Genomic DNA, 19,849 nt, shown 5'->3' with positions numbered 1-19,849 from the left:
TGCTGCTTTTGGAAATTGTTAAGTTTGTTCGAATCGTATTGCTCGCTGTCTCCTTCACGTGTAGAAGTCATCCATGACATAGTACTGGTCTTAACGACAGACATCAGACAGCATTTATTAAGCTTATATCATATGCAGCATTAATAATTTTAGTTCGCCACTCCTTCAAAAGTGGGAATGTATTATAACTTAATTTAACTCCCACTGTATTCAAAATGTCGTTTTAAAACTACTTTTAAACTTAGTTTTACTTCGATATGCCAATAAAAAATTCGCATTAAAGAGTTAGCATAGACCTATTTACCAAATAGCCTATCACAAAGCGTCTTAACGAGGTAAAACCCAAAAACAGGACTTAAAAACAGTGATGACCTAAAAAGAAAGGAATTTTAAATTACTTATTGAAACAGACCAATATAAAACGCGATTAGTTTACAATTAGCTAAGATGGGTAGCTAGCATGCTTCTTTTATTGTGAGAGACAGCTAGGCTTTTATTGTGATAGACAGCTACGCTTTCGCATATGGAGACCTAACTACAAGGATATCTAACTATCTTACTAAGTAATGATTGGACCAACAAACTGGAGCATTACAACCATAAAGAAGACAGAAGCAAATTAGGCAACCGAAGAACTTGTTTCAGAAAGAGGCGTTGGATCACAGAAACTGGGTGGAACAAGCACGCATTGTTGACGCAGATTAGCTTCCTGTTGCAACACTTATGCATTTCACAATAAAGGTTACGATTTAAAGACACGGCATCGTATCGTTCTCAAGGAAACTCTAAATTAGTTATCAATTACTTTAAAATCACTATCAAATAGTTAGTAAACACTTATGCACTAAATGGCATTGATTAAGAAACAGATGGTTGAACGTGACTAATGTTCATTTCTTTGAGCATTTCTACACAAATATGCATGCAATCACCTAAACATGTTTTAATGTTTGCTTAATCAAGCTCGCCCTAGTTGGCTAAATTAAACCTAATATATTGCTGAAACATTAATCTGTGCTCTAGTCCATAAATATATACAAATATTGGGAAAACATATACACTGCAACTCGAACTTTAATATTTCGATTAAATCCATAGATGAATAAATTACACATTTTAGGTATAATACATAAATCCTATCAATAAGACGTTTATTGGGTTACTTTGACTTTTTTAAACAGCCTTACCAACCCAGAGGTTGCTAAGGCACTTTTTGAGGAAATGAACAACTAAGGACCGAATTGCCTTCTTTGGATTATGTTTTTACCAGGTTTTATCAGACTGTATTCTTATTTATGATGTTTATGTTAATCGAAAATTGATTATCGATGTGTATATTTTATTGTTTTACCTAGACTAAGATTAAAATCACTTGCTGTGACACTACGTTGTGTCTGGTGAGACTCTTATTACATGTTGCCTTTAAATATGACCTTTGTTTAAATAGGCTGTGCGTGTGTGATTTACAATAAGAAAATTTCCATAAGATAACTACATATTAGATATAAACGTAAACAAAATTTCTAGCAGTAATTTGAGTTTCAAAACCACCTTTGTCTTGTCGTATGTTTTCCCACAATTCTGACACACCGGAAACGAGAATACAGATAACGGATGGTGTGAGAAACCGATGTTGTAGAATTCAGGTTCCAGCTATTAATTTGGATTTTTGAAGTATATAGCTACAAGAAGAGGCCGAAGATTATTATAAAATATTATCGAGTTACATAAGGTACGATCCTGTCGGGTATAGTAATATTAATATACAAACTAACTCATTGTAAATGTAAATGTACAAGCCAGGCTACTTCACGAGCTAGTTAGCTGACTTGCTAAATATGCAATTCAGCTTTGTGTAATTTATTGATAGCTAGCTAGCTATCTTAAAAATGTCGACGGCCGCTAGAGGCCTTAAGAAGCTAATTATGGCACTAGCTTTGATTTATGAAATACCGAATTGCTCCATTTGACCCGGGAACAAGCTCGTTGGTGTCAGTTTGCCAGCTACCTATATCGCTAGCTAGCTAAGCTAGTTAAGTTAATTATCACAAAGCGTTGCATGGGTTAGCTTAGATAGGTTAGCTAGCTACTTATCCAACATCTAGATTCAGTAAAGAGTTAGGTGGCTAACGCCAAGATAGCTAGCTAAGTGGCCTAAACACTAACCTATAGTAACTTACCAAAGTAACTATTTTAAAAAGCCAAGTTAGCTTAGCAAGATGTTTTGTTATTGAAGGGTATCTAGCTGTATCTAACTGGCTAGTTACCAGGTGTCTACCTTTTAAGCGACTGAGAAGGCTTTAGAAAGCAAAAAAAACCCATCCCGGTTGCTAGCTAGCTACAGCGTAAATTAATCGATTTTACAGATATTTAGCCGATTATTACGTGGAACATGTCTTAATGCTAGCTGCTTTGGTTACTACTGTTATAGATAGCTGGTAGGTAGCGAGCGTAGGTGTGTAATTAGCAAAGTTAACATCTACCGTTACTTTAGCTAACCTAGTTAACTATCGAGGCAAGTTACGCTAACGAATGTAGCTAACCTAGCTCTTTAATTGAACCAGCCATTGGAAAATGTTCACGTATTGACACGCTAGTTGGTTAGCTTATTAAGCTTACCTAACTAGATGTGTTAGCCAACTTGCTAACTACTGAGCTAGACAGTCTAGCGATGTACATTACCTTGTGTGGTGGCCTTTCTTGATGCCATTTTGTTTTCACTGCCTGTCAGTGACCATTAAAGCAACACTGTAGCCACACTCACTTTAACCATCGTAAATGGTTTTAAATCCTTAAACAATCGGACAGAGTTAAGAATTTGTTTTCATATAGCTAGCTAGATGATCAGTGGCTTCCGTTACATTCGTGATATATAAGGAAAAATGTTTTGCGTCTTAATATACGCTTTTTTGCGACAGTTGCGATATAAATTGATTGTATTTTTCTAATGTCTTTCTCTCTAGGTGGTCCTGACAGACGTTTTGGTTTTAGCGGCGATGGAGAGTTCAGACAATACAGATCAAGGGGGGAATGAGCAGACCGATTTACAACGTAGGCAGCAACTGGATCGGCTTGGCAGGGAGGAGGCCTTTTACCAATTTGTTAACGGTCTGAGTGAAGAAGATTACAGACTGATGAGGGACAACAATCTCCTTGGCACCCCAGGTAACTAAGCAGTTTTTAAAAACATTTTGGTTATAAGGGTTTATTTGCTTGGTGTTCTCTGTGGAAGATTTTTTTTTTTTGATTATGAAATGTTCTCAAGCAATCAATCAAACAATATGATTGTTTGGGAACATTTCAGGTGTAAGTCATCCTCTGTGAGTTGAGTACATTGCTTTGTGGTCCTATAAGGAAGAAGCATGAGACAAATGATAAAAGGTTGTTTACATCCCACATGGGATTCCATATTTTTCCCCCTTTTTTCATTTCCTTTCCTTTTTTTCCTTGTTCTTCAAAAAGATGTTACTTTGAGTGCTTTGCAGGTGGGGCAACTTTTTGGACTCTGGAGTCGCAATGAGCACTTGCTTTCCACCATATAGAACAAAGAGCTTTAGCCTGACTTTGTGCGTATATGACATTTGCACAAAACAAATCCATAAAATGAACAAACAAAACAAAGCCGATTTGATTGTGTGGTTAAGTGTTTTATCTTTATGGTTTGAATTGTATTTGTGCTCAAAACAAAACCACCAAGCCATTTCGTGTACTTCTGTAGACACCCAATCCATTTCTGTCCCAGGACAGTGGAAAGGAATGTTATTTTGGAGCATCCTTTAGCCAAGTCCCTGCCAGATGGCATCATTGAATGGACAGTTCTTGTCCTGGTAAGTCTGGTGGTTTTCAGTACTGTCCTGTTGCTGTTTCACATATTTCTTTGGGCAGCTATTATAAACAGTACAGTATACAATACTTAAACCTAGTACTTGCATGGTGGAAAAAATCCTGCTACGTATGTGGTGAAATTCTGCATATTCAACTTTAGCTTGAGTTTCAGCATCATTCTGAAGCTACAGACCAACATAAGACCCTCTCAAATCTTGGTAGAATCTTGCGCATGACAACATACCAAGCTTACAGTAGAACTGTTAGCTACATATGTATGTAAAAGGACTCATTTTGATATTTCTTTGGTATGCCATTGTAAGCCTGTCCTTTACCGAAAGAGAGAACAGGATGAAACTGGGTTATGGTGTCTAATAAAATTGCGCTAAAATATCTTTGAAAAAGCTGCAAAAGATGGTGTCTGGGAATTCTTACTGGAAGGTCAGGGATAGCGTCACAGTAGCATGATAGAATACAGTGCAATTGCATTGAAGAGAGAAAATCTGGTTTCATTCAGTGCAGGTAAAAGCTTGACTGATGGCAGTGTATTCCACTTGGATCTGTTTGACTAGCTGGAAATATGCAACACTTCTCAAAATGGCAGTAAAATTCAAAGTTCTAAACAGCATAACAATGTGTGTCATAGTGTCATATTTCTTTTTCCAAATTGGGAACAATTGAAATGATCACCTCCAGATTCAAGTGAGGTCTCTCTCTTCTCATTATAATTTAATGGCCATCCTGTCCTCATATATTTTAATGAGGAGCTCTGTTCTGTAATGAGTCCAGCCATGGTCAGAATTGAAGCAGGAATATAATGGACTGATAAATTTTGCCACTTCAGGTAGCACATAGGACCTCTTCATATGCCGATTTTCTCATGAGCTGGAGAAATCTGTTATCCCTGAGATCCATTCAACATTTCTCTAGTATACAATAATGTATCTAATTATATATAATATTTTCTTTCAGAATCTCCTAGATGATAGGGGTGATGGCTTTAGTTAATAATATATAGATTTCTATCACTGCATTCCTAGCAAACAGAGGCTGAGCATTTTTTAAGATGTTAAAATACAGTTAAATATATGAATGACTGCGTTTAGTCCGATACGCAGCATTTTACAATGCTCTCTCCTCAGGAAAGTGTTTTTAAGTTTTCTGTTCATTGTTGTATATGTCCTGACTGTTTAAATTTTTAAATAAAGATTTTATTCCTGCTGATTAAGTTGATTTCTTTCTCTACTTTCTGTTGTCTTTTTCTTGCCTGATATAAAATCATCTGGGGAGACACTGAATAATGTGGACAATTTACCTTTGCGACCAGCACATCTGCCTTTCAACAGCTATGCCAGCATGCATGTGGTCACAAAATGTGGGACAGTCTGAATTGGTAGACATGAAAACCTTGTCTCTGATCTATAGGAAATTAGTGACTAACTTTCAACATATGTTTCTTTATTAGGTGAGATTACTCAGGAGGAGTTGTTGAACCGCCTCCAGCAAATCAAAGATGGTCCTGAGCAGCCACCCCATAGCAGCAGTGGTAGCAGTAGCAGCAGTCCTGAAGGCATTAGGGAAGAGCCCAGTGGTACGTTGTATTCTCTAATTTATGTTTCTCTTAGCAATTGTATTAAGATTCTATGGAGAATCCAGTCATGACTCATCAAGATTGTCATCTTTAGTAACAGAATCCGAGGGTGCTGAGGAAACCTCTAATGGAGACATCCTCCTCGACTGGCTCAACACTGTGCGTCAGACGGGCAACACCACAAGAAGTGGTCACCGGGGAAACCAGTCATGGCGGGCTGTGAGCCGAACCAATCCGAGCAGTGGAGACTTCCACTTCAGCTTGGAGATCAACGTCAACCGCAACCTAGCTGAGCAGCAGACGCAGACTGAGGCAGAACAGCTGGATGGCGGCCAGGCCAGTTCAGATGGCCCAGTGCAGGAGCCTGAGGTACCCATGGAGACAGCAGAGGTACTTGAAGAGCCTGTGGTGGAGGAGGTGGCTGTTATAGTAGAGCCAGAGGTACCTGTTCCTGACAGCCTGCCTGTGACGAGATCACCCAGTCCCCCCGTGACCAGGCCGTCCGGTCCCCCCGTGACCAGGCCGTCCGATCCCCCCATGACCAGGCCGTCCGATCCCCCCGTGACCAGGCCGTCCGGTCCCCCCGTGACCAGGCCGTCCGGTCCCCCCGTGACCAGGCCGTCCGCTCCCCCCGTGACCAGGCCGTCCGATCCCCCCGTGACCAGGCCGTCCAGTCCCCCAGTGACCAGACCGTCCAGCCCCCAGAATCAGGTTTTATCTCCACCAAGTCTGCCTCTAGTGGAACAAACACGCAGAGGCCAGATCAGAGCGAGGAGCCGGAGCCCAGAGCAACGCAGAACAAGGGCCCGTACAACTAGGAGTCGTTTGCCTCTCAATCTTGACCAGCTGGATGGACTTCCTCAAGCCCGCCATAGCCTGCCCTCTCGCAGCCATGAGCCTGTCCTAGAAGCTCAGGTAGAGGGTAGCTCCAGGACTCGGCTGCATGTTATGTCCAGGCAGAGCGCCATACAGGCAGATAGCCAGGAGCCACTAGCCTCTACAGAGTCACCACCTGTGTCTCAGGCACACCAGCAAGGGGAGGTGCCTCCTGGAGATGCAGGAGCCTCAGGACGACGCCCTCCAACTATAATGCTGGATCTTCAGGTACGAAGGGTGCGACCTGGAGAGTATCGTGAGCGAGACAGCATCGCTAACCGCACCCGCTCTCGTTCGCAGACCTCCAACAACACTCTCTTGTTTGAAACTGAGCGTGGAGGCTTCCGCCGGACCTTCTCTCGCTCAGAACGAGCCGGAGTGAGGACTTATGTCAGCACTATACGCATTCCCATCAGAAGGATTTCCGATGCTGGACTCGGTGAGGCCACATCCCTAGCTCTGCAGTCCATGATCCGGCAGATCATGACTGGCTTTGGAGAGCTCAGCTACTTCATGGACTCTGACTCAGACTCTTTGGACTCAAACCGTGGCCCTGGCACCTCTGCAGATGTTGCTGACACGCTGGGGAATCCCAGTGTCTCTGTGGCCGATGCCTCCGAAGGTAGTGCCGGACTCTCAGGCCAGGCCGACCCAGAAGCGCGGCGGGAGGAGAGGGAGAACGGCACCCCCAGAGGCACGGCTCCCCGAGAGGGCAGAGCAAGGCCTCGAGCCCCTGTTAGCCTAGAAGAGACGGGCTCTCTGCCCTTTCTGCGGCTTGCACATTTCTTCCTGCTCAACGATGAAGAAGACGACCAGCCTCGGGGCCTCACCAAAGAACAGATTGACAACCTCTCCATGCGCAACTTTGGTGAGAGTGATGCGCTCAAGACCTGCAGTGTCTGCATCACAGAGTATGCAGAAGGCAACAAGCTTCGCAAGCTGCCCTGCTCGCATGAGTACCACGTGCACTGCATTGACCGCTGGCTTTCTGAGAACTCCACGTGCCCCATCTGTCGCCGGGCAGTGCTAGTTTCTGCCGACCGTGAGAGCGTTGTTTAGCTGTATAGCATTTAGTATCTTGTGATGTGAGGTGTCTCAGACATGGTCAAACCCAATCCATTTTAGACCATCTAAGTTTTACCAGATGTGTAGAGGCACCTACTTTGATGCGTTCATATTATATCCTTTTTTTTCCACTTGTGCTGAAATGTTGATTTGATTCATAAATATATATTAAATAATTTTTTCCCCAACAAAACAGTTTGATTACATTGCAACCTTGTGAACACCAGTAACTGAGAAATAGTCACTAACTAAATTAATCATTTGTGTTCATATGAGACCAAGTGCAATTTGATTTTTATGGCATTTTGGTTGTTGAAGGATTTATTTATTTACAGTAGTGTTTTTTCTTTGTTTTAGGGGGTTTTGTTTGTTTTTTTGAAACATTGTTTGGATCCATTGTAATGAGCTCATTCACACAATTTCAGTTCCTCAGCAAACGTTAACCAGCATCATTATTACATCAGTGAACTTTAAAAATGTAATATTAAATGCTTTTATTATATAGGCTAGGTTTGGTTTTGGCTTAACAAGTATGTTTCGTTCAGCTTTGGATTGGGTCTAGTGCGACAGAAGTCCAGTGTAATGGACCAAAATACATGGTCAATGGGAGTTCATTAAAAATACTTTTTAGACTAGGACTGTTCCTAATCTGTGTAAGGAATACCATGCCTCAGTGTTAATCCAACTGAGGATCAGACTTTTCTAAAGAAATATCCATGAATGTTTTGGTAAAGTGGAAAAATGACTCAAATATGAGGATCAGACATCATGTTGCCATCAGGTTGCATTTGTTTCCCAGGCTTTTCAACTTTGAAAGAGGTGTACCAAGATACTGACTCAAACCATTTCATCGTCTGCAGAAATTTAGGGGACTTTGGCTGCATATCACAAATGTTAGTGCAATATTTATGAATGGGAGGACTAAAGAAATTGATGTGGATGAACTTTGTGTAGACTGAATATTCACATTTAAAATGAAGATTTATCTCCTGGAAAGCAATGCGTCTCTACAAGTTCTGTAGATTTTGCAATAGCACTACTCTTGTGTGCTGAACTCAAACACTTAGAAGGGTGTTACTATTTTGTCATATTATCCAGTAGTAGGTTTAACTGTGTTTAATGAATAAAGTTGGTGGTTGAAAAGCTGTTATGTATAATCAGTAAAAATGGAAGTATCATAAGGTCTTCAGTGCTTATAAACTGAAAACCAATTCCAAGTATTGTCTGACTATCCATTTAAGTTTTCCACAGTTGGCATGCATTCTCTAATGTCCTTTAATATACTTCAATTTGGACAGTTTTAAAGACATGAATTTCATATTAATATCATTCCAGTGAATGATGTTGCTTTTTAGGTTATATGCTTCAAAAATATTTTATTAGTTGCTGGTGTTGCTAATTTTAGGCTTCCAAAGTGAGTTAAGTGTTAATTTCTCTCTGTTTTTCCCTAGTTTCCCCTGTTCCTTTACAACAAGGTTGTGTGTGTATACCTGCTCACCAAATTAAATTAAACCTTCAATTGCCTGTTTTCTTGGGGCATAATTTTTGGAGTCTGCAGTGGTGACATTTAAAAAATTTAGAATGTGACCTATTATCATAAAATTAATTATAGTTCTGTATGTTTTCAGTATTCTCATGTGTTCTCACTTTATATTCCGTTTGCTCTGTTAACTCAAAATGAGTCATGGAATGATGATCTGAGCTTCAGAAGCCAGTGTATGGACTTGCATTCCTAATTTACATTAGTCAGCAAAACATTGGAGTTTTAACTTGTTTTAGTCAATAATGGAGTTTTTTTTGGGGGGTGGGTGGGCTTGTATTCATTGCCACTAGATCTTTGGGCAATATCTGTTTGCACAACTTTTTTTCTCCACAAGCATTGGACACTTTCTGCAGTCAGCTGGGCTGAGAATCAGCTACAAACTAGTCTGTTCTGGCTTCATCAAGCCACAATATTTGTATATTACAATAAAGATATGTGCAACCAGAATGGCATACTGGCTTAATGGTTTACATGGAATATGCAAATGTTGTGGGAGCCCTCTGTCAGACCCTACACTGGAAATATAATCATCTCTTTTATAAATGAGTTTTATTACTACTTAATACTTTGAACACTTTAAAAATGGCTATATTTAATATTCATTAGCCTATGGAAAATGTAATATTAGCTAAAGGCTATAGTAGCGTATGAAATTCTATTTTGACGAACTTTTTTTTTGTTTACCTGCCTACACGTCATTGCACATAATGGGATGCATTATAAAGCAATATTCATCAATAGAGTAGAATGCACAATGCATGAATGTAATATGTTGACAGCAGGTGGCATTTGGTGTCTAAGAGGGCAATGACAATACCATGTATTTATCGCTGTTGTTCTTGATGAGTTTTATATGAGGGGACGGTTTAGTAGGTTAATATACTAGAGAATCCTGTTTTCAGTCGCCTATCTTGAAGCATATTTCTTGATGTAATCTGTAGCCTCTGCGTGACCGTTATGCTACCAAATGACCTTAAGCATCAGGTGGGGAAATTGAGTGACTACGGAAAGACATCGTGTACTTTGAAATTGGAGGAGAACAGAGAGCTGCTCATTAACACTGATATCCCAAGAAACGACGTCTGTATTACTACACATGACGAGTTAATTTGTGCTTTCAGGAGTCGTATGGCCTTGCGGACATGCATGTTCTACATCACGGTAATGTAATGCAGTATTTCTTTTACCTCATTTTGTGACATTATTTCACTGGTCTTCGTATGAGCTCGGATAAGAAAAAACTAGGTAGTTGAAACTTTCAGTAGGCCCGTAAGCTTCAGCGAAAAGAATATGAAATCCTAGTACAATGTAATATGAATGCAACGCTATTAATTTAACTTTACTAGTCTACCAATCTTCCGTACTTCCTGGTATCGTAACTACTCAAATAAGTCGCCATATGCAAAAGTAGCCTATTGTGTTTAAACTTTTTTTTCCTGACCAATTCTCCAGTTTTCGGTGGGCTACTTCGAGACCGCGTCGGATGTTCCTGCCTAGTTAAAATCAGTCATTTGGACCACCTTGTCCTGACGGTTCGGGATCTGGAAAAACGACCCATTTTTATTCCTCAGTATTGGGAATGCAAGTAGTCACATTAAAGGTAATTTAGGCCTAATCAAATATATCCTATTGACACTCTCTACGATGTTTTAGCACTTTTTTCACCTTTTCAAAAAATAATTTACAGTTATAACTCAGACTATAACGTTCATATATATTTAAAACTGGACGTTCATAACTGATTGCACAGTGCAAGAAATGCCACACTGCGGCAGTAATTTTCAAGAAAAGGGAGCTTCTGCGTAAAGGAAGTCCATACTTTACACTGCAACATATCCCATAACATATTCCGTAAAATAACATATTGGTTTGGTGTTTACATAACACTATATCCAGCGAATAAACTAATCTTTTAGATGCTGCTTCTGCTTATTTCCTTATTCCAGAAGAATGTATAGAATTAATAGCTTGCGGTACATCTTAGTATCCTTGAAGTGTGACCAAATGTATCTAGATGTGCATACTGTTTAGTTTCATCTGTTGTAGGGAGATCGTAAAGCTTTGAGCTTTGGAGAGCAGAAATTTAATGTTCATGAGATTGGGAAAGAGTTAGAGCCAAAAGCTAAAGCCCCTACTCCTGGTTCAGCTGACCTCTATCTCATCACAAAGACTCCACTGGCATCAGTTGCTGCCCATCTGAAGGTAGTTCTGTGTATGTTTCTATCTGTCTGTCTGTCTGTCTGTCTGTCTGTCTGTCCGTCCGTCCGTCCGTCCGTCCGTCCGTAAATAAGCAATTTCCACCATTTCCGCTACACTATATTACCAAATATTCACTCACCCAGCCAAATCATTAAATTCATGTGTTCCAAGAAACTCAGGCACAAAATGGTAGGCCATGTAAAATTACAGAGCAACAACTTTGTGGGAACAGTTTGGGGATGGCCTCTTCCTGTTCCAACATAACTGCGCAGCAGTGCACAAAGCAAGGTCCAGAGATGAAAAGGAAGACATGGATGAGCGAGTTGGTTGTGTAAGAACTTGACTGGCCTGCACAGAGTCCTGACCTCAACCCAATAGAACACCTTTGGGATGAATTAGAGCGGAGACTGCGAGCCAGGCCTTCTTGTCCAACATCAATGTCTGGCCTCACAAATTGGAAGAATGGACCAAAATTCCCATAAACACACCTCTAAACCTTGTGGAAAGCCTTCCCAGAAGAGTTGAAGCTGTTATAGCTGCAAAGGGTGGGCCGACATCATATGAAACCCTATGGATTAAGATTGGGATGTTACTCAAGTTCATATACATGCAAAGGCAGATGAGCGAATACTTTTGGCAATATAGTGCATATAGTCAACTACTATCTTTGAGTATCTTTTACTACACTGCAGTTAATATATATATATATATATATATATATATATATATATATATATATATATATATATGTATGTATGTATGTATGTATGTATGTATACTTATAAAATCTGTAACAATTGTTTGAATGTCTGAATGTCTTATCTTATTGTCATTACCATCAGGCATGTGGTGTGAATATTGAGGAAGGACCGGTCGAGAGAACAGGAGCATTAAGCCCTATCACCTCCATCTACTTCCGTGACCCTGACAGCAACCTAACTGAGATCTCCAACTACAATGACTAGGCCAGAGGAGGAATGCTGAAACTGACCTCTTATGTTAGGCCAGAGGAGGAATGCTGAAACTGACCTCTTATGTTTGGGCAGTGGTAGCTCAGTGGTTGAAGTACTTGACTTATGAGGTTGCTGGTTGAAGTCCCACTACTGCCAAGTTGCCACTGTTGGGCCCCTGAGCAAGACCCTTAACCCTCAATTGCTCAAGTTGTACTCACTCATAATTGTAAGTTGCTTTGGATAAAAGCATCAGATAAATGTAAAATATATTTACAATACAGACACTAAGCCTTTGATTGTAACTGAAAAGAGGTGGTTACAGTATTTTTAAAATGTCCTTCATACCTTTAGATGGTTCCCTCTTTCTTATGCAATTTTAAGTCTGAGTCTTCTCACATTAAGGACAGAATCAGTTGCATTTGCCAGGGCCTAATAACTCTTGGGTTCCACCAACCTGCTTGTGTGCTATTTAAAATAGTGTGCAAAAATCACTTCTGTTCAAAAGTGCTTTTGTTTATGGAAAGTTCTTGTATGGCATATCTAGTAGCAAAAGTTAATAGCTGAAAATATTTTCAAGATGATGAAAATGACCAAATAAAATCACATTTTAATTTAGAAATGCTTTTCACCCATTTTTATATTTTATACTGCATTTTGAAAAACAGTTATGGGTGACTCAAAATGTGTTATATGTATGCATGGTAGGAGAGGGTTGTCCCCAGATTCTTCAGTGTTTTAAACGTGTGCTTCCATGCCACATCTCACACTGCCACGCTGTCATGTCTCAAAGACCACCCGCCGCCTAGCTCCACATCCTGAAACCCACTTTGCCTCTCAGTAACTGTAGTGTGCTATAGAACTGAATAATAATATAAAGATAGAATATAATAATGTAATATTAACTACACATTTACATAACATTATAGTTTGCTTTGTGCATTTACTGAAGCAATTCTATGTCAGTCTCACATCATTGCAATTATACAAATTTGAAGCCATTTAGTGGAAGACTTGGAGTTTGCCTATTCATATTGTTATTATATAATGTTATTACACCAGGCACTATGCAAGTGTCAAAGTTAAATTTATCATTGTGCTTCATCCTCTTCGCTCAGGGTGCGTTATGATACCAGAGAATTATTACCATGAGTGTAGTATACTGTCTAAACCATGGTTCAAAGGCCACTGCTATCCTGACAAATAATCTGTGACTTATTAAAAAACACTAGGTAATATAGCCTGATATTAAAAAAAGTTTTAAAAAAAAACATGTAAACTTGCTTGGTCTACAACATTTGCTACAATAAGTAATATCAATCTGCCTTAAAAGATTAAAAACAAAGATTAAAAAATCTTTTAATTAAACACATACATAAATCTTCATACTTCATTTTCATAGTTACATAACAGAATTTTGAAATTAAGCAATTATTTTTGGAAATAACAAGGTTAAAAATTAAGTATAAGTGTATTATATATGAACAAATAAGTTCAAAGTTGTATTATAGTGTAATCTGTCATACCCCAATTTTTTTTTTTATAAATTAAAAATTTTACTTTGTCTGCATGACATTTATTAAGAACTGTATACTATATACGTTTGTGTGTGTGTCTCTGTGTGTGTGTGTGTGTTTTTAAAATTTTAAACAAATTTTAAATGCAGTTCTAAAAAATTCTACATTTACACAAGTCAGCTAAATTAAACCCCATCAAACCCCATATTCTGGGTAAGTGTTCTGTGCTACACCAATAAGAGTTCTTGGGGAAGACTCCTAACTCTACATTCACCTACCTCTTTAACATGCTTGAAATTGCAAGCCACTCTGGATAAGAGCATCTGCCAAATGTATAAATGTAAATGTTAATTTAAATCATGTTGTAAGTTTGCTATTCTGAATTCCATTCATACATGGGAACACTGGAAAAGATGCTGGGTTAATTAAGAATAGTGTATCAGTAAGACTATTTTTATTTGAATAGTTTTCTTAATTGGCTATTTAACTTACAAAACAAAGCACTTATAACGTAATTACTAGTCATCTAAATTAAAATGTCCCATCCGGTGTCAGTGATAACAATAAAGAGCATATATGTAGTATATGAATGATCTTAATTCATGATCCTGTGGCCCCATGACTCCATATTTTCCTCCAACTGGTCCCCAGTTAAAATGTTTAGACTACACTGTCTTATCAACTAGAGGATAGTTGTGATATGTGTACATGACTGGGCATCGGGAACTTTTAAGCATAGTCATCAGTTGTCTTCCAATGTATTGGCAGTATCACACCAATGAGATCATTGATTGTTGGAAATAATAAAACACCACTAATGGGTGAAGGAGAGCAATCACATAAATATAATAAACACAGACCACACCTCTAAATGCACTAAAATTTATTTAGGCCATGTCAAAGGTTGAACAAAATGCCAACATTTCAGCATGTCCAATTTGTCCAAGATGACTCTTAGTCCTGCACAAAAATCTCTTCTTAGAAATTATTTGTAATACTCAGTTATAAAACAAGTGAACACACTTCATTTAATAACACATTTAATAACACACTTCATTTAATAGTGGACACATTGACATTTCTAAAAAAGAGATACAGCTCAAACATCACTTCTCACCATTGAGTAGGGACACGTGATATTCCTTGTCTATGGTTTCCAACAAGCAAACTCAATTTACAATGCTATCCACATTCATGCCTAATGCATACTCTAGAGCAGTGAAACCTACATTTGGCAAGCTCATTGATCAAACTGCTATTGGCTTAAAACTCTTTCATGCACAGAGGCATGCAGAAGGCTTCAGGGCAGTCCAATCAAAGAAATAAAAGAAGAAATTGTTAGTCTTCTTAAATACGCATTTAAATCCAAGTGAATTTTCAAAATGTTCAATATCCAAGGATACCAAACTTATGTTGTTTGCCTAAGATCCATAAACATCCCACAGAACCACTTTTGATGCCTCTAGTCTCTGAGGAATTGGCTCAACCTCTGAATGTCTATCAACATTTGCGGACTATTTTCTGAAGGATTTGTTCACAACAGTCAATGCTTTCCTTAAGCATACAAAAGATGTTCTCAATTGTCTTATCAACTATCCTTGGATATTTCCACACTTTGTATGTCATTCAATGTATAGTGCTAATATATATCTGTATTCCTCATGAGGTATGCCTGAGTACAGTAGCACATTTTTAGCTGTAACTTAACCCCAGTCTCTGCCCGCAAATGAAATTTTGTTGGAAATATTGTTTTATCCAAAACTTTCTTCTGGTTTGAGGATTGCTACTATTTACAGATCAATGGGATAGCAATGGGTATACCAGTAGCTCCAGTTGCATCATTAGGTGTAGCATTTTGGAAGGAGAAGAGCATTTCTAATGTACAACCAAACCCTTTTCTTGTGAAAATAGAATTGTGGAATAGATGTATGGATGACATACTTGTGTTCCGGAATGGTTCAGTTGAACTAAAATAGTTTCATAAATATATCAACAGAAGAAGGTTCTTTTTGAAATTCACTTTGGAGCATCATCCACATTCCAGTAACTTTCTAGCTCTGACCATTTTCAGAAATCCTGAGGAATTAATCCAGAGCATCATTTCCAGAAAAACAAAGGAACACTACATCATTCTCCATCCTCAACATGTTAGAAAACAATACACCTAAAGCTCAATTTTGGTGAGTTTAGCACTGTGAGGATTTCAAACAATAAACACAATGTGATGCGGCAGGAAAGGCAAGACGTGCGGATAAGTCAATAGTTTATTACAAGAAGAGAAATCCAAAAAATCATAGTAAAAAAAACAGTCCAACAAAACAGAGCCAGAGAGAAACAATCCTGAAGGCAACCAAATACAAAGGGGCAATCCAAAGATGTGAACTAATCAAAACACAAGGAGTTGAGGAAACAATGAATAACGTTCAGTATGCTCACAAGAACAGAGGCAATACTTTGCAAGGAAGCAGCTAACCTACAAGAATTAAATAGAGCTAGAAACAGGTGTATAACATAGTATTCAGGGGATGATGATCTCCACAGGGAATTCTGGAAATGTAGTGAAGAGCCCGAGCATTAATTTAGTTGGTCAGGGCTGCTGGACTGGAGGACTGCGCGACACACTATATATTAAAGAAACATTTAGACAGTCGCCTAGTGATGTAATTAACAATGTAATTAGTATGCTTCTAATACTTTCATATCTGAGTTATTGTCACAAAAAGAAATGATGTCTCAGCAAAATAAGATGTAAGTCATAAACAATGGCATATCTTGCATGATGAGCACCCACCATTAGGGATCTAGTAGTGCACACAGTCAAACCAAAACCCACTCAGCATTCTTGACCAATGTTAGTGGGCAAATGGAGATGTGGTAAATACCGCCAGTGCAGCAATACAGCAAATGTTATTTACACATCCTCATACAGGAAAAAGGTTTCAGCAAAGGGAATTGGTATTGTAGGTGCCAGTGTGGCATTCATACACATCCAGTCCCATGAAGTAGCACAGGTCCGTGTAACACGTGTAGATATGGGGACATTCCAGAAGTTACTTGCATCATTTCTTCCTTGACTGTTATCAGTAGTTCGGCTCACTGATTTTTGCGGTCTCATCTCTCAGGCACTAGGCCGCTTCAATGTGTGTGTGTGTGTGTGTGTGTGTGTGTGTGTGAGCGTCAAAAACAGTTTTTAAAAACTCAACTTTTACACTAGTCGCCTAAATTAAACACCATCACAGCCCATCTGGGTAAGTGTTCTGTGCTACACCGATTAGAGTCCTTGGGGAAGACTCCCAACACTACATTCACCTACCTCTGTAACATGCTTTAAATGGTAAGCCGCTCTGGATAACAGTATCTGCCAAATACATAAAACATACATTTAAAATTAAAAAGCAAAGTAATGATGCAAATCATAAACTGCTAATATTAGTATAATTACTTAATTCATAAATTGATTGATTATTACTCATATTATTACATTTTTAATTATTTATTTCCCTGATTCTGGACCACAATATAAAGGTTTGGATACTCAGATTAAGTGGTGTTGAAATTATTTAACTGTATGACACAAGTTTATGCAATGTGATTATTGATGACCATCAAAACTAAATAAAAATAGGCTATTCTAAATATGGCCTATTACTATTCTCTGCATTGTGCCAAACACATAACAATTCAATGTATTGTTCTTTTTGTACTGTTTCCCTGATGGAACGGATAAAACAAAACAAAAAAAAGCTTCCAGTATGTTAGTTATCTTGAACTCTGGTCAATCTCTAATCATGTGTTGTAACTTTGCTAATCTGAATTCCATTCATACATGGGAACACTGGAAAATATGGTGGGTTAATTAAGAATAGTGTATCAGTAAGACTATTTTTATTTGGATAGTTTTCTTATTTGGCTATTTAACTTACAAAACAAAGCACTTAAACAATAATCCATTATAATAGTCATTAAAATTAAAATGCCCCATCAATTAGATTCAATTACAATCAATTCAAACATAATTTATGCAGCGCTTTTTACAGCAGATGTTGTCACAAAGCAGCTTTACAACTGTCCAAGACCAAGCTCCCAGTCAGCAAGCCAAGAGTGACAGTGACAAGAAAAACTCCCTAGAGCCTGAGGAAGAAACCTTGCAAGGAACCAAGACTCAAGGTGGGGGGATCTTCCTTTGCCCATCAATGGTCACTACAATAATAACAATTTAAAGAGAACAATACATTTAAAAAAATGAGAAAATAAGCAATTAATGTCTAGTCCAATTTTCTAGAGGTCCTAGTCTTGTCTTGAGGTCTGCATGTGTCCGAGACCCACCCCACATGAGAACATCCATTAAGGGCAACAGAGAAGTAGTTGGCTAGGGTGGTGGTGTGGTGCGCTGCAGGAAGGGACAGCAGGGGGTGGTAGGAGAAGCCATGGCATCTGAGATGGGATGAGGTTCAGTAATATCACGACAAACCAAAACACACTCAGCATTCTTGACCAATGTTAGTGGGCAAATGGAGATGTGGTAAATACCGTAATGTAGCAAATGTTATTTTCACATCCTCATACATTATTTCAAAAGTTGACAAAGCTCATGTACTAGCATCTTGTATTGTGTGCACATGGAACTTTTGTGCTAATTTTGAAACCACAGCAACTTCTAAGCTGTCTAACTGTCCATTTCACAAAGGGAGCAAGCTTTCACAGTTTGAAGAACAGGTAGGCCTACAGTTCTTTGTGAGACATGACAAAAGTAAAGAATATACTAAACATATACAAAAATGGATATACTGCCACTTATAAAACACCCTCACATTCTTCCAAAACTAGCCAAAGAAACTTTATGGTCCTGAATGCTTAAAGTCCTTACTATGGTATTTTGCACTCAGTAATCAGATCCATACTTTATCAAAACAGGTAGACCACCCGATGATTATAAGAAATTTATCATTATAAGAATATTATAAGAATAATCTGTCCTTGCATGGTATGATGAATGATTTTTTTAAATCTAGATTTCTGTCTAGATAGTTTTTAGTTGAAGGGCAGATTTTACTGGCCAGTACTCCTGCATATACATGATTGACTAAGGTTGACTAAGTTTGCTTTATGATTTTCCATTAAAGGAGAATCAAAGGGGCTATTGAAGAAATTTTGTAATTGTTTCTGATTATGTTGTATATTTTATTTGTACTTCTATAATCTTTCTGAATGTCTGTGACTGTTTTCTGTTTCATTATTATCAGGGAAATTGTGTTGTAGCATAGATTTCATAGATTATTTTGAAAGTAATCATTCCATTTATTACATTTTATTGTGTAGTATTGTTTAAATTATTTGTTCTCTGTTTTTGCATCTTTAGAGAGGTTTGTGCAATAAATAGATGCATTTCCCTTTGACTTGTTTAGGGACTTTTAATGGTGGCATTCTGGTTTGTTCAGAACTTACTATGTAGGTCTTATATAAGCCTATAGAATGGCAGGCTGAAACAAAATTTGTCATGACTTAAATAAATTTTAGTGCATTTAACTGTGTGGTCCATGTTTATTATTATTTATGTGAGTGGTCTCCTTCCATCCCATTGTTGGTGCTTTTTAGTCAGCCTTATGTTTTTGTGTTTTTGGATTGAGTATCACTGTAAAATAAGTATGAAATGGAGGCAGGATGCATGCACAAGTAACTTTAATAAAAACAAAGGGGACAAATAATTAAGCACACAGAAAAAAACAAAACAAACTCAACATGAAGCAAAGCAAGCTAGCCAATCAGGAGAACAAGCATAAGATGAAGTATGGACCTTATTAAGAAAACAATAGCCAACAGTGACTACTACAAAACACACCTAAAGGAAGCACACATGGCACACCTTGCCATGAGAACCATGATGACAGAGGTGGGGAAGCGATGACAATCTTAAAATTTCAGATTTTTTTGGATTGACTGTACAATTGGTTCTGTTTTTTCTTTTGCATTTTGTTGGTAAAGTTCTGTGTGTAGCTACGTATATCCTGATGTCATTACCGAAAGGCTTCCAGTATGTCAGTTTGAGTCTAGTCAATCTAATATAAGAAAAATTCCTGTATTGTTATTACATAACAGAAGACCCTATCTTAACTGAGTTTCATTAAATTTCTTTTCAGTAACTTTATTACACTATCTAGCACATAAGAACCTGCTGAATTATTAATAATTTTAAATAGAATTCACAACAAAACGCAAACATAATGGACCCGGCCTAAAATTAGCATTCTTAAAATAGCATTGCTCGGTGTCAACTAACACAGGG

General features: G+C 38.3%; 2 protein-coding genes across 2 annotated transcripts; both read left to right on the top strand.

Annotated features, from left to right (window-relative positions):
* Positions 1–1,602: 1,602 nt before the first annotated feature.
* rlim (ring finger protein, LIM domain interacting) lies at positions 1,603–8,885 on the top strand. Its single transcript, XM_027031567.2, has 4 exons — positions 1,603–1,732; positions 2,964–3,165; positions 5,291–5,416; positions 5,511–8,885. The coding sequence occupies exons 2-4, from the start codon at positions 2,997–2,999 to the stop codon at positions 7,349–7,351; spliced, it is 2,136 nt and encodes a 711-aa protein (XP_026887368.2). The 5' UTR covers positions 1,603–1,732; positions 2,964–2,996; the 3' UTR covers positions 7,352–8,885.
* Positions 8,886–9,670: 785 nt separating this feature from the next.
* glod5 (glyoxalase domain containing 5) lies at positions 9,671–13,113 on the top strand. Its single transcript, XM_035532234.1, is given in 6 exon segments — positions 9,671–9,884; positions 10,022–10,061; positions 10,353–10,445; positions 10,448–10,500; positions 10,947–11,102; positions 11,942–13,113. Coding segments are annotated over 6 exon segments (492 nt in total). The 5' UTR covers positions 9,671–9,857; the 3' UTR covers positions 12,065–13,113.
* Positions 13,114–19,849: the final 6,736 nt, after the last annotated feature.

The sequence above is a fragment of the Electrophorus electricus genome, chromosome 12 (genome assembly GCF_013358815.1).
Source record: "Electrophorus electricus isolate fEleEle1 chromosome 12, fEleEle1.pri, whole genome shotgun sequence".
In the NCBI taxonomy this organism is placed as follows: Eukaryota; Metazoa; Chordata; class Actinopteri; order Gymnotiformes; family Gymnotidae; genus Electrophorus; species Electrophorus electricus.
The sequence above is the reverse complement of the archived record's forward strand: the minus strand, read 5'-3'. Positions and strand labels throughout refer to the sequence as shown.